Source organism: Sebastes umbrosus, chromosome 10 (assembly GCF_015220745.1).
Source record: "Sebastes umbrosus isolate fSebUmb1 chromosome 10, fSebUmb1.pri, whole genome shotgun sequence".
Taxonomy (NCBI): Eukaryota; Metazoa; Chordata; class Actinopteri; order Perciformes; family Sebastidae; genus Sebastes; species Sebastes umbrosus.
Genome location: NC_051278.1, coordinates 20,447,350 through 20,468,048, shown reverse-complemented (window position 1 = coordinate 20,468,048; position 20,699 = coordinate 20,447,350). Strand labels below are relative to the sequence as shown.

Below are 20,699 nucleotides of genomic sequence, written 5' to 3'. Positions count from 1 at the left end.
TAGAGGCGCATGCATAGGATTATGCACCGCTATCTCAGCCCCTTAAGTGAAAGATAAATCCTTTATAAGCATGCTTTCTCACATGATTCTTGAGCAGAACCACACACCACAACATTTACATAGCAACTAGGACTCGGGGTCACATGCAGAGTTTACAACCAGTTCAGCAACCGCCTGCCTTCCCCCGAGCTTTTCTTTGATACCACAACAATGACATCCATTTGTCTGCTGTGCCAACGGCTTTTCTCCACACTGACATGTGAGTTCATCTGAAATATCTCCAGCTTATCAGCCCGCTGTGCCGTTTATTGGGCATTTATGCCAACTCTGACTCATTCCTTATCGCCACAAGATACAATGCAAAACACAGGCCTGTCATGAGAGGTGAGAGATGTGGCTTTCAGAGAATGAACCTAATGTTAAGGCCCTGAATATGAAACATAGTCTAGCCTGAATAATAAGCTTTTAATAGATCATGTTCCTGCTGGATTTATCCTCTGTGAATGGACAATACACTGCTACTTCCTCTCTGCCAAAACTTCCCTCTTTTCCTGTGCCTCCTTCCTTTCCACTCATTCCATCAGGCTGAATTCTCTTAACAAACGCTTCCCCCAATCTCTTTCTTAAGCAGCACATGTTTGTACAGTAACTAGCAAACAGTCTCATGTGAGGCTAGGGAGAATAAGGCATTCTCACATCAAATAAGGTCACAACTCGTGGTTAACATCCACCAAAGTCCATACCTTGGTGTCCAATTTTTCACAGGGATTAGAGCTATTAGGTCAACTGATGAAACTAGAGGGGAACCCATCCAAAAGAGTGTCTGATACAATGGAGTAACCTTTCTATTCACCTCGGGAGATAAACTGGCTGAATACTCATTGGTTGTGGCCAGATAAACCCTGCTGTGTAAATTGCTTTGAGCACAGAAAGGCACCGTAGAACAATGAAGTCCATTATATGGTGCTGTTGGATGCTGCAGTTGAGCCTGCCATGCAAACACAGCATTTGAATATGTCTGTGCAGGTAACCCCTTAGACATTCAGGACAGGATTCTTGCCTTTGAACAGGACATGAGTAATGGCTCTGTTATCTTGGGTGAAATAGAAGTTTAGGAGTGACAATGATATGGCAGTACTGAGTGGCTAAAAAGGGGCAATGTGCCAAAATGAAACTGGTACAGTAACACGAGAACAGAATGTTTTATTAGCTTGGCAGTGCTCTGGAAACAAGCCATCATGTCTGAGAAAAACATCTATTTTGAACAGATGCATGCGGACTGCAGCAGGTCACATACTGTGACTGAGAGTGAGCAGCTCACAATCTGCAGCACATTATGCCGACCTTACACAAGACGACTTTTCAAGTGATTTCACTCTCGCAGACATATTTCCAATGTCAGAATAAAACCACGAGAGTTTTTGCTAGAGTTGCGGCGCGCTCCTGTGATCATAAAACTCGGTTCAAGCTGTCTTAAGTCAGTCTTTTTCACGTCATTCTGATAAAATCAAACAAGTTTATTATTATTATTGTAAGTTCAATGACGTGGACATTGTCAACAACCAATAGATGCGCTCTCTCCAGCACCAAACGGGAAGCAGTAAATGGATTAGAAAGTAAACATGGAGAAACTGGTGGAGTTGTGGAGTGAACAAGAGTGCCTCTTTGACGCGTCCTCCCATTTATACCATGATAGAGTGGAGAAGGAAAAAAGCTGCAGCCCCAGCTGTGAGAGGGTATCAGACTTACAGTCTTTTAAAAGTCTTCTAATGTATGGTAGGCATTAGTTGTCCAATGCCTGATCCCAAGGACATACAGTAAAGACTCTATAATATCACATGACTCAAAGCTTTGAGGGATTATTGTACGGGATGTAAAGGTTTTAAGGGGAGCGAACCATGCGATCTGGTGTAGTTCAAGCTCAATGCAGTCACATTACATGAAGCTAATAAGACACAGAAGGACTGGGTGACATGCTTCGTTTATCTGTCACATTGATATGAGCCACAATGGCAGCTGACATGCTGACAAGTGCAGACCTCTGGTGAGGAGCATACTGCCATGCTTCTGAATTTGACCTCAATATAGGAACAGCATGCGGTTCAAACATCATATAAAGTACTATCAACACCTGTGAGGGTGTACCACTGGTATGTAGGAGCTTTAAATGATGCACGTTATTAGCTCGTTTGAGATGAGCAACATCCATCATCGGCGATCGCCGCTCAATGCACGCCGGTTAGATTTGTGACCGACTTGATCCGGACTTGCCCTGACATCATGCAAATGTGGGCAACGATAACCTCATCGAGGCGGCTGCAGTTTTTAGAGCCAGGTGCCGTAGCTGCTCTCCACCGACTGCAAGACCAGGGAATGATGGGACACACCTGGCTGTCGCCTGATCAAGGAGCTGATTGGCTCTTAGTTTTTCACAGCAAACACCACGTATTGTAGAAAATACAAATTGTCTGTATAATTGTACAATTTAACGAAAGATTGTAGCCTATTAGTCTCATGTTGTGACACACATCTGTGAAACACATCTTGTGTGGTTGATAATCATAATAACACGATCCTTATTATTCTCTAACAAAGCTGATGACTGTTAATATTATTACTAACACCTGTGAGTTTCCTATTATAGCAAGTGTGTGAAACAGGTTTATTCAATTTTGAGTCAAAGATTTCAGCAACTGCTCATGTCTTGACAATAAATGTCAGCAACAAGACAATAATGACACACATCTGCTGCTACCACCCTGCATTGTGTTCATAACAACACCTGTGCAAACACACTATTTGGAGCAGAAGAACAGAGGGACTCATACACAGGGAAAAACACTCAACCCATTCTATATAAAAGTGCTGCTTTCTGTACAGAAAACATCAATTGTATATAACCTACAGTTCTATATAATACAACAGTTAAACAGTGTGCCAATATCACAGTGCAAATGAAGAGATTGTAAATTTATCACTCTCAATAAAAAACATTTAATAAAATGTTTAATGTCAAAGCATTTACACCAAATTGAGACCAGGCAGCGGCAAAGTGCGGCTCGCGGCAATAATTAAATTTTTCTACAGGCAGTATTCATGTATTTCAGGTGGGAAGAATTCTTTTGAAACATAGGTCAACATGTAAAAGGAGTCACGGGATCTATTTACTGATTGGCTGCGGGTCCTCTCTGACCGCACTTTGCTGCTAAAAGTTAGACTTTTCTCAATTTTTGTTTGGCTGCACTTCGCCGCAGAATCAAACGGCCGCGGCTCGCTGAGCTTGGGAGCCGCCGCCGCAGCTTTTCATAGACATTGCGTGGCAGTTTGCCACATGCCACACTTCGCCACTGTTCTGGTGTGAACTCGCCGTTCAATGTCACTCTTCGGCCTTTTTTTCCCTCAACCATGCCATCTTTCACTGTCTTTTCCCTATATTGACCCATTGATGCTGTAGTTTAGGTCAGTATTTTTCATTGCTGCCTTTACAATTTCTATTACAGTCTTTTATTTTATTTGAAGGGCATTTCCTGATCTTTTAAGGGCATTTCTGCCCAAAGCGCCTGTCAGTTTCTGACCCTGTGTCAGTACATCTGAGATCCTGCGTGTCTACACTCTGCTACACACTGAGCTATTCCAAGCACTTAAACATCTGTGGTCTTACCGAGGGAACTGATAAGCGTGGCTATGTATAGCTCTAATGATAGGCCTCATACAGAGAGCGGAGAGGGTAATGAGGATCAGAGAAAAGTCAAAGTCAAAGCCAGTTGCAAGGCTCTGAGCACAACACCACAATGCATACAAACAAACTACACAACAACACACATAAACATACTCAAAACTAAATTATGAGCACAATGTATTATCCTGAATGACCTAATCTCCGGGCATTTAATTTTTAGTTTACACCACCTTACTTTAGTGTGTTTATTTTCACCATGGGATTTGTGTGTGCGGTGAACGGGTGCAATTAACGCAGTGAATTACACGAAATCCCAACGGCAGAATTAGCACAACACACTGTCGGTCTTTCTCACTCGCTCTCTTCTTTACCGTCTCCAGCTGGAGATAGATTAACAGAAAGCAGTCAATGCTGTTTTGGAGGTTTACGCACAACTTTCAGCTCAAGAGGAAACGAGAGAAAAGTCCCGGTAGAGAAATAAACTAATCACTGTGCGGCCCGGTGCGGTGTCAGTGCTGGGATCTGAGGCGAGAGCGGCCGGTAGTGGTGGACGGTGCAACTCCAAAACGTCCCGAAACTCCATTTCAAACGCCGGACCACGACAATATGTGTATCCGTCCTCCGGTGCGCTGTGGCCGGCGTGCGGAGGTGCGGCTCTTTGGTGCATACAGTAAATACAACACCAACAGCTCATGTCTGAAAGGTTGTTTAACGCCTCACCTTGATCTATGCTGACTCCCTCAGTCTGTGATTTCTCGCAATGCCATACAAATGACTCAACACTTCTCAGTGCTCTAAGTAGTCGCTTTTAGCATCATGCATTCACACTTTAACATCTTATCCATTGGCCTCGAGGTCGCCCTTAAGGGAAATTGCAGTGTCTTGGAATGACTACTATGCACAGGGTAATGTGTATAATGTGTATCTTCACACATAGCTAGACGCTGACGGTTAGGGCACACATGTAGACAGGCAGACAACAGAGACACTGTCTGGGAAAACCCTCACATGTTGAACTGCAATTTGGGGGGTCTTTAGCAGGCAGGTGCATAGTGGAGACATTCAGCTGTTGTTAGGGGGGGAATTAGATTGTAAACACACCCTCAGCCAAGTTGGCGCTCCAGGACCTATGCCAACAGGTGCCTGAGAAACACACACATGGATTTGCATGCGTGTGTGTGTGCGTGTGTGTGTGTGTGTGTGTAAACGCAACCCCACCCAAACACTGAGCACACCAGAGGAGTGTCCATCTCACTAAGGGGCAATTAGTCATGCCTTATACTAATGTGTGTCGGCACATTGATGCCATGGCGCTTTCGCAGTGTCTGACCTGTAATAGATCACGGCTTAAAATGGCACAGACACAGATAGTTATGAGACCTGACTGACAGCAACTTCAGTTGCGGTATAAAAATATGAATATGTGAGACTGCACTGCATGGTATAAAAACCCTGGTTAAATTTGAACTCCTGTCATGAAGGCTAATCATGAGTCATCTTAAGTTACCCTTTAAACCTGACATGTGCATGAGGAACACACGGTTTCGGTGGTGTATCTCAAACAAGACTGAGTTGCCCTCAAGAATTAAGTATTGAGACTTACAGAGAGAGACTGTGTGACATGGTGAGACACTTGTCAAGCAAGAAATACTGGTCAACTGGCCATCACTCCATACCAGGCGTCAGATCCACTGGAATCAGTTCATTTATAAGACTGTCATTGGTAAAACCCCTCATATCTCCGCTCACTACTCACTATTTCTAACAGTAACTTAACTTAACAGTAGCAATTTAAGTTCCAGCACCTATATACTGTATATATATATATATATATATATATACAGTATATATTTGTATATACTGTATATATCGATGTTTTATTTTTAGGGATGCACCAATCTGACTTTATCAGTCCCGATACTGATAACGATACCTGGGCTTTGGGTATCGGCCAATACTGAGTACTGATCAGATACCTTTAATTAATAAACTGTATGCCTCACTGTGTGGAAGTGACTTGGATTATTCTTTTATGTGTAAGGCAACATCTGGCTTGACTTAAATATTGCTTTCCTACCTTTGTAAAACAAAATATGACCAATAAATACATAGATTTAGATACATTTACTGAATTATTCTTGATTATTAAAATAATAAATCACACACCAGCAATTTGTTAAAAAATCTTAAAAATTAACAGTGTAAACCTTTTTAATGCAGCAAAAAATTGGTCAAAACTTAAACAGGATTAATATTACAGTATATAATGTGTCTAGTGTATAAACATAAAATTTAATTGAATAGATCGGCCCCATTGTCACCAATACCCAATCCAACCATTTAAGTCAGTATCGGCCCGATATCCAATCGGATATCAGTATCGGTGCATCCCTGTTTATTTTTGTCTAATGTTTGGTTGTATTTATGTTCTATGTTTAATGTCTTGTATCGCCTTGCCTTCTGTCGCTGCCTCTTGGCCGGGTCGTCATTTCAAATGAGAATTGGTTCTAAATAAAGGTAAAACTAATAAAAAATAAATAAATACTCCAAAATGTTTCACTGTATCTACACTGTGAGACCAGTGTGCACAATTTCTGCTATAGTTTGTTATATAATAAGTAACTTTGAATATGCTTATATTACATAAAGGCCTGGTCATCCTCAGTCATGGTAGAGTAACTCTTTCCAGGGCATGTTATTATGACTGTGGGGGGTGACGCTGTGACTGTAGAAAACATGGCCTCTTCTGCTTCACTGATAAATAGAACCTCATAAAAGGTTATCTGCTGCTTCTCTTCATCAGTTTAATTAAAAAAATATATATACATAGCTACCATCTTCCCGATAAGACAAATAAGGAGATGCATTATTACATAAAGGCAGCAAATATTGCCAACAGAGTACGTTTAATTGTTTCCCCATCATTTCACAATCATAACAGGAGTTCTGCACTCTGGTTTACACACCAAAAAACTGACAATAACCTGATATTTGCAGGTGGAATTCATTCATTCATTCATTCATTCATTCATTTCATTCTCACTGTGCAATATCATTTTCCACTTGTGCAATTGTGTTAATAGTCTGTTTATTGTCAATACTGTATATACTGCTCCTATTTTTATACTTCCTTCTATTTAAATGGTTCATATTTTGTTACACTTTGTTTAGCTCTTTTTTTTAAATGTGTTAGCTGATGCATCTTGTTTTTTTGCACTATCCCCTTTGCTGCTGTACACTGCAAATTCCCCCACTGTGGGACTAATAAAGGAATATCTTATCTTATCTTATCTTATCTTATCTTATTTACAATATGATTGCACTTACCAGAGTTATTATGCCGTTAAAAGCATGTTTGCAGCCTCTCAGCGATGGGTCCGCAAACAGTCTGTCCACTTGTTCGTTGTCTTGTGAATAACATGTTGTAAAGTAGAAGTTGTTGGTCTTTCACTTTCTGTTAAAACTGTCTCTCATGACGTCATGATTCACTGATGAAGTGAGAGCTAGCCACATAGTCACTACACAAGTTAAACGAACAGCTTTTTAGCTTGATATATACTAGTATCAAGTCTGTATGTTGAGTCCTGTACACTTAAGACGAGCTGACTGGAAAATAAACACACAATATGTTGTGAATTTCCTCGCATTTCCATGAAGTAACAACACTTTAAAAAGGTTAAAATAGCCCGAAGCTACTACTGTATCGCTGAACTAACTGTCAACCGTGGCAACAACGACCAACTGATGAATAGCGACCGTTACCATGGATGTATTAGATCGTTACCACGGTCCGTAAAGCCGAAGTGAAGACGTAAACAAAACTGCTGTAAAAAATCCTCATAGAAAACAGTTCTTCTAGTGTTGTAAATGAACTAACCACAGCAGCAGAAGACCTCACCACACGGTGCCAGACGGACTTCCCACAGCAGGTCATCATATCTCTGACAGCGTCGCTTCCAGCTGGGCGGAGCGTCTACAGATGTCACCTGGGTCTCAAAGAGTGACGCTGCTAAATGCTACATGCTACTATGTTTGGATGATGTGACGTCAGACTATAATGATGACGCGTGCACAGCAAATCATGACAGTAATAGTACATTTACTCTTTTTGTAAGAGTTTGTCAGAAGAAGTATTGAAAATAACATGCTACATGCACATCATACAATTATTTATAATTTTTCTAAAAAAAAAAATCTATATTCATAAGAAAAAATGGTCAGGAACCATAAGCCAACTTTCCTGCACTTTATTAATGAGTTATATATAATACAGCACCTCTTTAACCACGTTTATGATTTATTTGATGAGGAATAATGTATGCTTTTTTTCTTTTTTATAAAATTATATTTTAGAGGTTTATCTAATTTAATTTTAAATTACTCTTTTGTAAGAGTTTGTCAGGAGAAGTATTGAAAATCATACACTTATTTATAATGTTTTCTAAAAAAAAAATCTACATTCATTAGAAAAAATGGTGCCAACTTTCCTGCACTTTATTAATGAATTATATATATTACAGCACCATCTTAACCAATGTTAAAAACACTAAGACATTTAAGTTATTCAATTAATATAATATGATGCATATAACATAAACTCTGGCATTATGAAACGTATATGTAATTACTCTTTTGTAAGAGTTTGTCAGAAGAAGTATTGAAAATAACATGCTACATGCATATCATACAATTATTTACAACTTTTCTAAAAAAATTATTTTTTATATTCATAAGAAAAAATGGTCAGGAACCAAGCCAACTTTCCTGCACTTTATTAATTAATTATATATATAATACAGCACCATCTTACCCAATGTTAAAAACACTAAGACATTTAAGTTATCAAATTAATATAATATGATGCATATAACATCACAACACATTATTATTAATAATAATATTATTTATAATTCATTCTGATGTTATTCATTTTTATTTTTAACTTAAACTGAATTGGTATGACTGTTTGTAATTTATGTACTTCTATTTTAATTGTAAGTTTAAACAAATGTTCTATATGTTGTTACATTGTCAACAAAACAAATTGTAAATGTTTGACTTAAATAAAGGTAAAAAAAAAAATTATGATAAAAAAGACACAACATAATAAACTATTTGAAGAGGAATAATGTATGCTTTTTTTCTTTCTTATAAAATTATATTTTAGAAGTTTATTTAATTTAATTTTAAATGATCACTATTATTTCTATTATTTATTTCTAATTTATAACATTATGTTGAGTAAATGTCTGCAATGTTTGTACATTTCAATGTTTTTCAATTAAAAAAGACCACAAACTCCACAACAGTGTGCACAAGTATGCCTATATGATCACAAAGCACCAGTGGTGGAAGAAGTAGGCTACTCAGATCTTTTACTTTAGTAAAAAAAAATAATAATAAATAGCAAGACCACTGTGCAGAAATACTCTGTTACAAGTAAAAGTCCTGCATTTAAAATTGTATTAGCATCAAAATATAGCAAAAAGTACTTTACTTTATGCAGAATGGCCCATTTCAGTATATAGTATAGGCCTATCAATGAATTACAGTATAATTATTGATGCATTAATTGCATGTCTTTATCACTTAAAGGCTTATTGGTATAATAATATCAGAATGTACATGTATTTGTTGATTATATTTTGTATTATTAATCTGAATCTGGAAAGTAACTAGTAACTGGGTAAAAAAAAGAATTCCATATCAACAAAATATATTATTATAGGTTAAGATAAGATAAGACTTTATTGATCCCTTGTACATTAACGTGATTAACGTACACATTAATGCAAGTACACAATAATCCAATAATAATTTAAAAAAATAGTGTAATATAATCAAACATTCCTGTATAATCTGCCTAAAATGTCCCTAAATTCGGGGATGGATCATCCCACGGGGCCCCCTGTAAAACATTAGATCTGGGCCCCGATTGCCCCCCCTGTTGTGGTCATTTCTGACGGGTGATCAAGGCAGGAGATATAACAAAATGCTATCATTTTGTTTGATATTGTGATCTGGTGATGTATGTTCCCAAAAAAAATATGCAATTACTGAAATTACCACAAACCATCTTATATAAACTGACAATGGGACCTTTAAGGCCCCTGAAGATAGGTCAGTTGCTCGCATTGCACCGTTGGGGGCGGCTGTAGCTCAGTGGGTAGAGCGGTTTAACCACAAGGTTGGTGGTTTGATCCCCGGCTCCTACTGGCTGCATGTCTAAGTGTCCTTGAGCGAGACACTGAACCCCAAGTTGCTCCTCGGGTGCTTCACAGCAGCCCACTGCTCCTAAATGCTTAAGACGGGTTAAATGCAGAGGTCAAATTTCATGTATGTACCTGTATATATATGACGAATATAATAAAGTTTAAAGCTTAAGCCTAAGCTTTCTTAAATTACAACATAAACCCGCTGCTGCTTTACCAACACTGTACTTTTCAAGGATATATTTGTTATATAATTTTTTTATGTTTTACTAATTCATGTTTTTTTGTTTCATGTTTTCTCCTCAATTTAATATTCAATGTTTCTTCCGTGAGGGGAGCTTACTTAGGGAAAATGTTTAAAGCATGGTTTCATTAAATATTTTAAGAGGAAACTGAGTCAAAAAAACAACTTTAAAGCTAAAAGTGTTCACAAAATTATGGCCTTCCTTCAAGGAGAAAAAAACAACAACAACAGACTGACGCATAACTTTAAAATACAGGTTGTGATTTTACAGAATTTGTCATACAGTGAGACTGTTATTGATCAACATAACCACTAGAGAGCAGCCTTTTCCCTTTTATTGCTGTTGACAGTGGTGTCCTTCAAACACATTCATTCTCTTTTACCTGTGCGTGTGTTTGCATGTGTCTGAAATATGAAGGGAATTTTAATGTGAGAAGGACAGAGAGAAGAAGAAGAAGAAGAAGTGTGGCCATATGCTCTCTCTGGCTTGTAAATCTTTCTGTGGACAAGTGCCAACTTCAATGAAAACCACCCTACTTCCCCAAAAACTAACCCTCTCTCTTTCAGTATAAGTTCAGCTCTCCTGTACTTTCCCCCCATATCTCAGCAACAACACTTCAGATACTTGTGCACTTTCTCAACTCCAGTCAACAAGGAGCTAATGTGAAGGGAAGAAAGTCAGACAGAGCAGAGAGGAGGGGTTAGATGAGGCAAGAATGTTAAAATAGATGGATCAAATGAACAGAAAACGTAAAGACTGCTGAAGAGGAATGTAAAAAAGAATACACCCTCACAGGAGCCGGTGAGACGGAGAGACACAGGTATCAGGCAACAAGGAAAAGAAGGAGAACACGAACAAGGGAATAACAACAGAAGAAAGACAGAGGCCCAGGTAAGATCTTTTTTTTTTTCCAGCAGCCAGGAGGATAGAGAATGACTTGTTAGACTATAATAACTTCCTCAACTGAAATCCTGAATGTCCTCTCAGTGTAATTCAACCCTCTGTTTCCTCTGTGATGGAAAATTATTGTTTTCTTGAGTCTCAATGAGCTGCATTGTTTCCCCGCTGCATTATCGGAATGACTGGAAATAGAGTAATAGTCGGTAATTGACACCACAGAGGAAAGAAAAAGAAAAATGCATCTATTAACGGAGCATTATCTGAGTAAACTGATCGTTCTTCAGCACTATTTATTTCTTAGATTTGAACTCAAAATGTAATTGATATCAAGAAATGTAAAGGTGGAGGGGTGATGCTGCTGGAAATAGATACAAATATGTATAATGTCTCTGTTTTACTCTCATATGTGTTCTACAGAGATAGTAACCACGGCTGCATGATCGCTGTGAATTAGACCAATATTTTCCTCCTGCAGGAACATTTGTCATTTCCCCTCTTGTAGCCCACTGGATGTTTCAGCCATGAACCTGAGCTTGACCTTTGCCCTGTTTCTTCTCCTGAGTCTTCACACTTGTACAACCACGGTGAGTCTAACGCTGTCTGTGGCTTCTGTCTAAATGTGCTTACAGGGACGATTCTAGGATCAGACCTTTAGGGGGGCTCAGCCCCTACAATGAGAATGTGACATGTGTGCAGTCAAAGCCGTAGGTTTCGTTTTAACATTGAGGGGGACACATATTAAGTGGGGGGGTCATGGGTGTCCTCCCCCAGGACAGTTTGAGCATGAAACACTTAATTTCCTGCATTCTGGTGAGTTTTCATGCACCAATTTCTGCCTTTTCTGCATCAAATAAGGTGGAAATGTCTTTATTTATGTAAAGGAAAACAAAATTCAGGCGCCAGGTGACAATACAAAATATAATGGGATATAATGCAGTAGCCCAAGGCTCTCAGTCTGTATTGCTTTCAAATATTTATTCTCCTGTTGATAAACATTTTTCATTTAATGTTATGCCTTTATAACCTATATCTATGGTAAAAACAACCAATATGACCCAACATTTGACCCCGTTCTCTGTCAGAACATTCAGCAATTTTATTTGCCAACGTTTCAACTTATTTGTTTTTAATCTATGGCATCATGAAATTCACTACCTACCTCTTCTCCTTTGGTTTTACTGGCAGACTACCAACGTTAAAGATACAAACCGCCACCTACCCTTATGGAGTGTGTAACAACATGACTTTATAGAGAAATCTGGTTATTAAACCTGTTTAAATAACCTGTTATTGTTTATAGCAGGTCAGTTATATATATAAATTGTGTATAAGGGCTTAGCCCATGCTCTATTATGTCTCATAAGTTGTTGCAGCAATTTTGGGGTTGCAAAAAACTGCATGGTTTTTACCTAAAACTGCATGGGAGTAGCATAAAGTGGACATGTCTGTAAAAGGGAAACTAAATGGGTACCAATAAAACCTGTTTTCATTCACATATCTTGAGGTCAGAGGTCAAGGGACCCCTTTGAAAATGGCCATGCCAGTTTTTCCTCTCCAAAATTTAGCTTAACTTTGGAGCGTTATTTAGCCTCCTTCCGACAAGCTAACATGACATGGTTGGTACCAATGGATTCCAGCTGTAAACAAATGGTAAAAGATGGATTCATGGATACTTTGTAAGACATTTAGTGTTCCGTCACCTGTTTGTTTTTCCACTCATCAGGAATGTTTTGTGATTTTTTGCAAAGATGAGCTATGGAAGTGTGGCTTCAGTATTTTGGGTCAGCATTGCACCTGTTTCCCATCTCATCTGGGAGGACTTTGGGGGCAGATGTGGACCTGGCACCAACTACAAAGTTTCTAGAAATATAAGTTTGGATTTGGGGCGTATGAAGAGAGATGGATGTGATCTAGAATGCATGCCAGTTACATTGTGGTTTTCATTTGATGTTTTTTTTTTTCATCATCATTTACATTACACTGACCGCAAGAAGTTGAAATGTTTTGATAATTTAGATTAGATAATTCGCCTCTTCACCTGTGATGCATCACACTGATGAAAACAGAAATTATTGTCATGTGAGGACGTATCATTTTTGGCTCATGATGAAGTCAAAGAGAGTCGGTTTACAATGACAGACACGTTTATAATGTAGAGTTAAGTGCATGTCTGTGGAATGACATGAGAAGAAAAACAAAGGATCCTTTCATCCTTTCAGCTCTGCCTAACATGATACAGTAGGAAAACTGTGTCCGTGTCCATGTGTGTGCGTGTGTGTGTGTGTGTGTGTGTATGTGTCAGGGAGGCAAAGCCCAGCGCAGACAGAGACAAGCTGAGGAGAGACTGAGACCGTATATTGGCAGAGTAGAGCCAGGTAAGACATAAAGTACAGTAGAGGGGTGCCATTTTCTGGCTGCATGTCAGTTACATATCTCTTATAGACAGAGTAAGTTCTGTTTAAGGTTATTTGCTCTCTTTCTTAAGTCCAAAAAAAGGTGCAAAAGAAAAGAAGAGCATCATGGGCTGCATCTAGTGATGAAAAATATGTTTAAAATTGTTTACATAGCTCTAAAACTGGCAAGGACAGTCCAGAGTCCAGAAAGTACAAGACAAGTAGTATTCATAATGAAAGGAATGAGCAGACAATGATCTGTACCAGTGGTTCCCAACCTATTTTCCTTGAAGCCCCCCCCCCCTACTTGTAGCTAAGAAAAGCTGAGCCCCCCAGCGCCATCACCCTAAAATAATTACAAATCCCCAAACAAAATCCTCTATTTGAATAAAGTGATTCAGTGTATTAAATGAGTTGGTCTTTTTTTTATTAAATCAGCTTTCTTTAATCAATATAACTTGTCATTTTCATCAACATAAATAAAGTGATGACGTCTTGACAGATTCGCCAAGTGAATGCAGATACATAATATGATCTTTCTTTTGGTAACGACTTCATTAATTTACTATAGCGTTGGAACCAAAATTGATTTTTGGTTATTGTGCTTAAATACAATTTAATTTATTTGTTAGATGGCTGCTAGACTGCCCCGTTAATATAGGGGCCGGCCTCCCCAAATAGGTTTTTGACTGCAGTGAACATGTTGTTCTTCAAAGGCTAAATGCCAACAAATATGGATTGAACATTTCGTTAGATTTTGCTACTGAGTATCCAAAAATATATATCATTTTAAATAGTTTTATTTGCAGACTTTTGTATAAATTATCCAGTTAGATACAGATACAAGTGTTATGATTTTAGTTATACGAGCAAATCTCATTTTGGCAACTTCAGAGCAGACAAATCAGGTGATTGTCACATCATTTATTGTACTGCCATTATTCATTTGCTTTACTTTTCCTTCTCCTAAGTCACTTTGTTTGTTCATCCACCACTCTGTGACATTTCATTATCTTACAAAGACTCTTACAAGACCTTTTATATGATGCTCTCATCCAAAACACCTTTAATCAGCGCTGAAAGATAAATAAGTGGTCATAGGAGCAGGCCTGTAATCAGTCAAAGAAAGCACAGATGTTAAACTTGGAAACAGAAAAAAATGATGTAGTAACAACAATGTTTCCTCGTGTTTCAGAAAAGCTTTGTGAGCTGCTGAAATGCCACAGTCCAGTTGGATCTTGGTGCCAGGTAGTTCGGGAAAATGGAGTCCTCGTCCCCAAGTGTGTGTGTCCTCAGTTCTGTCCAAGGTAAACACCTCATGGTATTTAAACCAAGTGACAGTCTATTTGGGATTTTGATCATTTTCTGTTTGTGACAGAAAATGTATCCTTTATATTTATGTAAAGTTGCTTATTCACTGTTTCAATTTGTTAATGATTCTCATAAAAACGAAAAAAGTTGTAGATTTTGATATGAAATCATAAAGTACACATGTGCACATTGTATGATCCAGCCTCACATAAAGTTTTGCTTTTGGGCACCGGCTCGTGCGATCAGGCAGAGGGCACCAGTGTGCAGTGTTCTGGGAAAGACCTATGGGAATGAGTGTTTGCTGCATAAAGAAGCCTGCAGAAAAAGACGCCGCACAGGGCTGGCTCACACAGGACCTTGTCTGGGTAAACACACACACACACACACACACACACACACAGTATTAGATATTACAAACAATTTCCACTGTGTATAACAGCCTGCCAAAGTAGCTCTGTTATCCCTCTTGATCAGTCCCCAAGGCTGAATGCACCGAGGAGGAGTTAAGCCAGTTTCCATATCGTCTCCTGGACTGGTTTCTGCTCCTGAGTCGTATGGGGGAGTCCTATGCACCTGCTGCTCCGCCCCAGAGCTGCCTCAGCCACACCCAGAGGACACAACTAGCACAGGTAACTGAAATTATACATGTTTAAAGTGAACCTATAAGCAGCAGACTGACAGACACCAAAAGTCTGCAACAGAAGGAGAAAATGATTGTAGAGTACTAAACATGATTTATGATGATGCAATGAAATCAATGTCCACAGCAAAAATGTAATACCAAAGAAACTATAGCCGGAAGAAGAATATACCAAGGGATCCCTTTCACTCCCAGCGTAACCTAACACTGAACACAAAGTTGTTTTTGACACCAGACACCGCCGTCGTTCCAACATACAAACTGTGCTTCATGCATTGTCCAGTGAGAAATCGATGCTAACAACCTACTGTAGCTCTAAGTGGCAAGTTCTTGTGTTGCTTGTGGTGTGGTACTCCACAGAATGAGACACAGGCTCTCAAGAACGTCATGTATAAATAGGGTTTGGTCAATAATCACTAAATTATTCAATAAGATGTTGAATGGAGGGATAACTTAATATTCTTCCGCCAGCCACCTTAACCTCATGACCTCAGATGAATTAAAAGAAAACGAATGCATTATTTTGATGATCTGAAAAGTGATATACTTTTGACAGTGATTCTCAAAGTGGGAATCATTTTCTATAAATTATAAAACTGTGCTGTATCCTTAAAAAGTGTATATCTACAGATGGGGACCATTTGCACCAATAAAACAAGTGGGCCAATAAAACTCTGATGTGATTGCACACAGCAAGTTCATTATTTTTAAATTGAAGCACTTACTGACAGTCAGCTTTAGACTGGTAAGTTTAAAGATCTGGATTTATTAGGACTTTGCCAGTCTTGTTACTGTTCATCCTGATAAACTAAACTAACATTTGCTAATTAGCAGTATAGGCTATAGGCCTAAACACAAAGTACAGCCAATGGGAATGTCATGAGCTTTAGTATTTGACCCAGTGGTGTCATTACATGAAAAGTCAAGGGATCACCAAATTAATTGGGATTAATCCTCTGAAGACCTTGAATGTCGGTACCAAATTTCATGGCAAAAAGGAATGGGAATCACAGAGCATTCTGGGGCGGCAACGCCATTGTTGGGGGTAGCGTACGGTAGCTGTCATTATCTGTCAATCGTTCATCGACAGAAATGTATAAAGTACGTGCGAAAGACAAATGCCCATGTAAAGAGAAGTTGACAGAGGCAAGGGGTCGATATATTACAAAATTGAAGTTGTTTAATGATATTGATCCTTACAAATTAGGAGGACCTTGAGAGTTTGCCACCCATTACAGTCGCTGATGTGTTTTGGCGTCAGTGAACACCTGTCAGCAGTTCAAAAATATGTAAATCTTTGGAGGCCAACACAAAACAATGACAAATATTGTACAGAAACCCTCACAGGTACTGCATTTAGCATAAGAAAATATGCTCAAATCATAACATGGCAAACTGCAGCCCAAAAAGGCAACTACAGCTGTCAGTGTGTCAGTGTTCTGACTTGACTATGACTATGACTATGACACTGCATGTGATTATCATAAAGTGGGCATGTCTGTAAAGGGGAAACTCATGGGTACCCATAGAACCCATTTTCATTCACATATCTGGAGGTCAGAGGTCAAGGGACCCCTTTAAAAAATGGCCATGCCAGTTTTTCCTTGCCAAAATTTAGTGTTAGTTTGGAGCGTTATTTAACCTCCTTGGTGACAAGCTAGAATGACACGGTTGGTACCCATAGATTTCTTAGGTTTTCTAGTTTTAATATGATACCAGTATCTTCACTCTAGCTTTATAACTGAGCCCTCCGAAAGATTGATTACGTGAATGCGTTAAAGAAATTAGTGGCGTAAAAACATATTTGCGTTAACACGTTATTATTGCGTTAACTTTGACAGCCCTATTATACGTATACTACATTTCGTCTTTAGAATCTTATTCACTGTGTAGTGTTGTATGTTAGTTCAGCAGTTCTTTTGGCAGATGGCACTCTTTTACCCTCCAGGTGATGTCACATTCCCATTCCCTATCTATAGGGAATAGCTGCAGGCCAACATTGCCATCTTGACATCTAATGTCGCAAGCATGGCTAACAATGCATGTTTATGTCATTTAGTGCCATACAAATTAAATAAGCAGTGCAAACCACAATTATTTTTTTATCTCTCTTCTTCTCTTTCTTTAGAAAAGATTTACCATCCTGGACAAGAACAACGATGGCAAGTTGAGCCGCAGGGACCTGAGGAAGCTGCGTTACAAGAGGATGCCACTGGAGCACTGTGCTACACCTTTCTTTCAGTCAGTCCCACCTCTAACGCTACATTGCTGCCTCCAAGATTGTACCTGTTGGATAATACAGTATATGATGATTAACTTAGTCAACTGAGATTTAAAGGGACTATTTGTAACTTTCAGAAATGTTTGTTAACAGCGACACCTGTGGCCGTGAAGTCAACGAAAGTCAGCGTCGGGATCACGCTTGCTCGCTCTACATAGACATGAACGAGCATCGCTCAAAACAGTGAGGCGACACACGTCAGCTAAAAGCACAATATCACTCTATATTTCACCTGCTTGTCAGTAATGTTAGCTGACCAGACGAAGGTCTCTCCATGAATCACTGCTGATCCTAGTGTTGGCTTTTCCTGTTGGCTGAAGCATATGCGAGCGCGCATGTGTCCCGACCCGGTACATTTATACGCTTAAAAAGTTACAAACGGTCCCTTTAAATGAATTCAGTATTGGCATGTTTTTTTTTTCCTGAAATGTCAAGCACATACCATCATAGCATTCACATATAATAACTATGATTATGACGATTATTATGATTCATTTTTTAGTGTTGCATGTATTTTCAGGTATAAAAGTAGCATGGGTGGAAAACCATCTATGATTACATGGCCTATTTGATAAGTAGGTAAAATCCTACTTACCATGAGGAGACTTAGGAGTAAATACCGTGAGGGCTGTGTCGCTCACCATGTTCATATCAACATCACACCATGTCACACAAAGGCTCATAATGTGAACCTTCTGTCTCTTGCAATATGTTACTTTCCAGCTAATTACTGAAACACCAAGGGTTAAAAATGTCACACAGCGATGCATTTCGCCCCCGCTCTGTGACCAAGTTGCACCTCCCACCATGCTGTTCTCTCTGCACGCCATCCATCCATTCATCCTCCATGCCAACACCCGCTTCCTGTGTCCTCCTCCCCTCCGATCTCATGACCACACCATCTCTCCATCATCTTACTCCTCCTCCTCCATGTTGAAGCACTTCTGTCCCCCTTCCGTGCTCCCTATACTTTCATCTTCAGATCCTCTGCCTCTCTTTCTGTCAATCCTTCCTTCATATTCACTCATTCTTTCATCCTTCCATCTCTCCCCCTCTTTCTCTACCATCCATACTACCACCCAACCCCCTTTTTCTCTGTCAGTATGCGGTGACAGGTTTTGTGGGAGAAGGGCTGGCTGTGTCAATGTCAAGCCATTCCCAGCAATGATAATGTTTATTACCCACTGTGTCTCCCGCTGCCCATGGATTAACACAAATTGAAGGAGTACCCTTCAGAGATGACGCTGCAGGGTGAACTGAAAGACAATAGCTGTTGAAGAGCCCCAACGCACTATGTCTTTGTGTATCTGTCGTGTTGTGTGTACATGTAACAAGTGCATGAACACATGCTGTGTTCTGAGGTCACCATGTGTTATATACTGTGCTGTGTTTGCAGGTCATGTGACCGTAACAGGAACAGGAAGGTGACCCTGCGAGAGTGGACGACCTGTCTGGTGGATCACTCCGAGGCCTGGTTCTACCATTTCATGTGTAAGTCACAACTTTTTTGCCTCAATGTTGCCGTAATTCCTCATGGTGACAGACGGATGTTGATGAAGGTTATAGCTTACTTAAAGCACATTGCAAAAGAGCAAAGTTTATCAACCAGCTTAAGGGGAGACATGTTCTTCCATTCATTTTGCTTTCAAGTTTTACTTCAGGATTAAGTCTAAATCATGAACTTTCTCCTTACGACAATATTTTCCTGGATGAGGATTACATTTATTATACACTTATTACATTTAGTATTGTACGTCCATAAAATTGGTGGACTTCTGAGAAGTAGATTTAAAAAAAAGAATGGTCAGAATAGTTGCAGTGGAGGCACAGACATCCTGAGTTTCATTGACTTCAGGGAAATGAACCCTGATGACATGATTAGGGTCTAGTAGTAGTACTCCTCGAGATGAGTAAAATGGTTCAGGCTTGATCTCTGTTGGTCTGAATTTGGTCAGACACCAAAATTCAGATTAGAACATCCAGATTCAAACACAAGCGACCCACATTTTTTTTTACATGACTTGAATTTTGATTCCATGCCATTTTTGACTCCAAATTGAACTGAATTTGAACAATTTGAATTTGAAAAAAATACAACATAACTTTGAATATTGAGCACTTGAATTTTCTACCTGAATTTGTGAACCCTAAAAATATGTATATTCACTGGAAATTAAGTTTTTGCACAAACTTTATATTAACTTTTATTGACCACATGAATTCAGATATATCCAGAAATATTTCGGTGCTATAAATTGTATTGTATTTAAATTTCAACATTGAGTATTCAGAGTTGATTCAAATAGACAACTAAAGAACATTACCTACAAGAAACATAACAGAATTAATTTAAAAAAAAATCTTTTGTTAAACACATGCTTTTTCCAAGTCAGTAAAGCAAATTGTCTACACTTATATATCATTTGTCTCAATTATATCACATGCCATTCCAAACCAAAATGATTTGTTGTTTTATTTGTTTTATCCACAGCAATGAGAATGGGCTCCCGTCAGCTGTGTCCAACAATCAAAGAGAACCACCTTTGACATGAAAAACGGCTATGATCTCTTTCCCGCATGTCTTTTGTACTGTAAAGAACTCGCTGAAGACAAAGTCACCACAGTTACCTGATTTAAAAGCTACAGGATGGCATCTCTACCACACTGCTCACGCATCTGTTTCACATTGCAGCTCGTAACACAGTGATTTATAACCTCATCAAATGTGAACGTCTGCTGGTTGTCTGTGCATTCATGTGAGTAAATAAATGTCTGGACGGACTGACCGCCAGTCTTGTTAATTACATTTGCTGACATTTGTACATTTGTGTTGTAAAAGACAATAGGCAGTATCAAGTACCAAATGACTTGGCATGCTTTGAATAGCCAATTAAAAGGGAGGACGGCAGCAGTGCAGACAGACAGCGTGATGTACACTGAATGACAAACTAGATGGGAAGTAAAGATAAAGGGGGAAAAGAAGGGCTTATAATGGGATGACGTGACCGGAGAAGAGACAAAGAGATAATAAAGGTGGT

General features: G+C 39.0%; 2 protein-coding genes across 5 annotated transcripts in view; one reads left to right on the top strand and one right to left on the bottom strand.

Moving 5' to 3' along the window:
* The window catches only part of ccser2a (coiled-coil serine-rich protein 2a), a 67,554-nt gene extending 59,924 nt beyond the window's left edge, over positions 1 to 7,630 (bottom strand). The window contains exon 1 of one of the 3 annotated variants that reach the window (XM_037782770.1): positions 7,007 to 7,630. The gene's annotated coding sequence lies outside the window, so the exon portion shown is untranslated. The remainder of the gene's footprint in view (positions 1 to 7,006) is intronic. The other 2 variants (XM_037782771.1, XM_037782769.1) reach the window with 2 other exon arrangements.
* A 3,129-nt stretch (positions 7,631 to 10,759) lies between these two features.
* On the top strand, positions 10,760 to 20,447 carry LOC119495918 (SPARC-like protein 1). Of its 2 annotated transcripts, none has more exons than XM_037782836.1 (9): positions 10,760 to 11,027; positions 11,539 to 11,620; positions 13,339 to 13,411; positions 14,625 to 14,736; positions 14,987 to 15,105; positions 15,215 to 15,369; positions 17,509 to 17,621; positions 19,058 to 19,152; positions 20,153 to 20,447. In XM_037782836.1, the coding sequence occupies exons 2-9, from the start codon at positions 11,558 to 11,560 to the stop codon at positions 20,206 to 20,208; spliced, it is 786 nt and encodes a 261-aa protein (XP_037638764.1). In that variant the 5' UTR covers positions 10,760 to 11,027; positions 11,539 to 11,557; the 3' UTR covers positions 20,209 to 20,447. The 2 variants fall into 2 exon arrangements, with proteins under 2 accessions (XP_037638764.1, XP_037638765.1); XM_037782837.1 differs by having other exon boundaries at positions 11,512 to 11,620.
* The last annotated feature ends 252 nt before the right edge of the window (positions 20,448 to 20,699 follow it).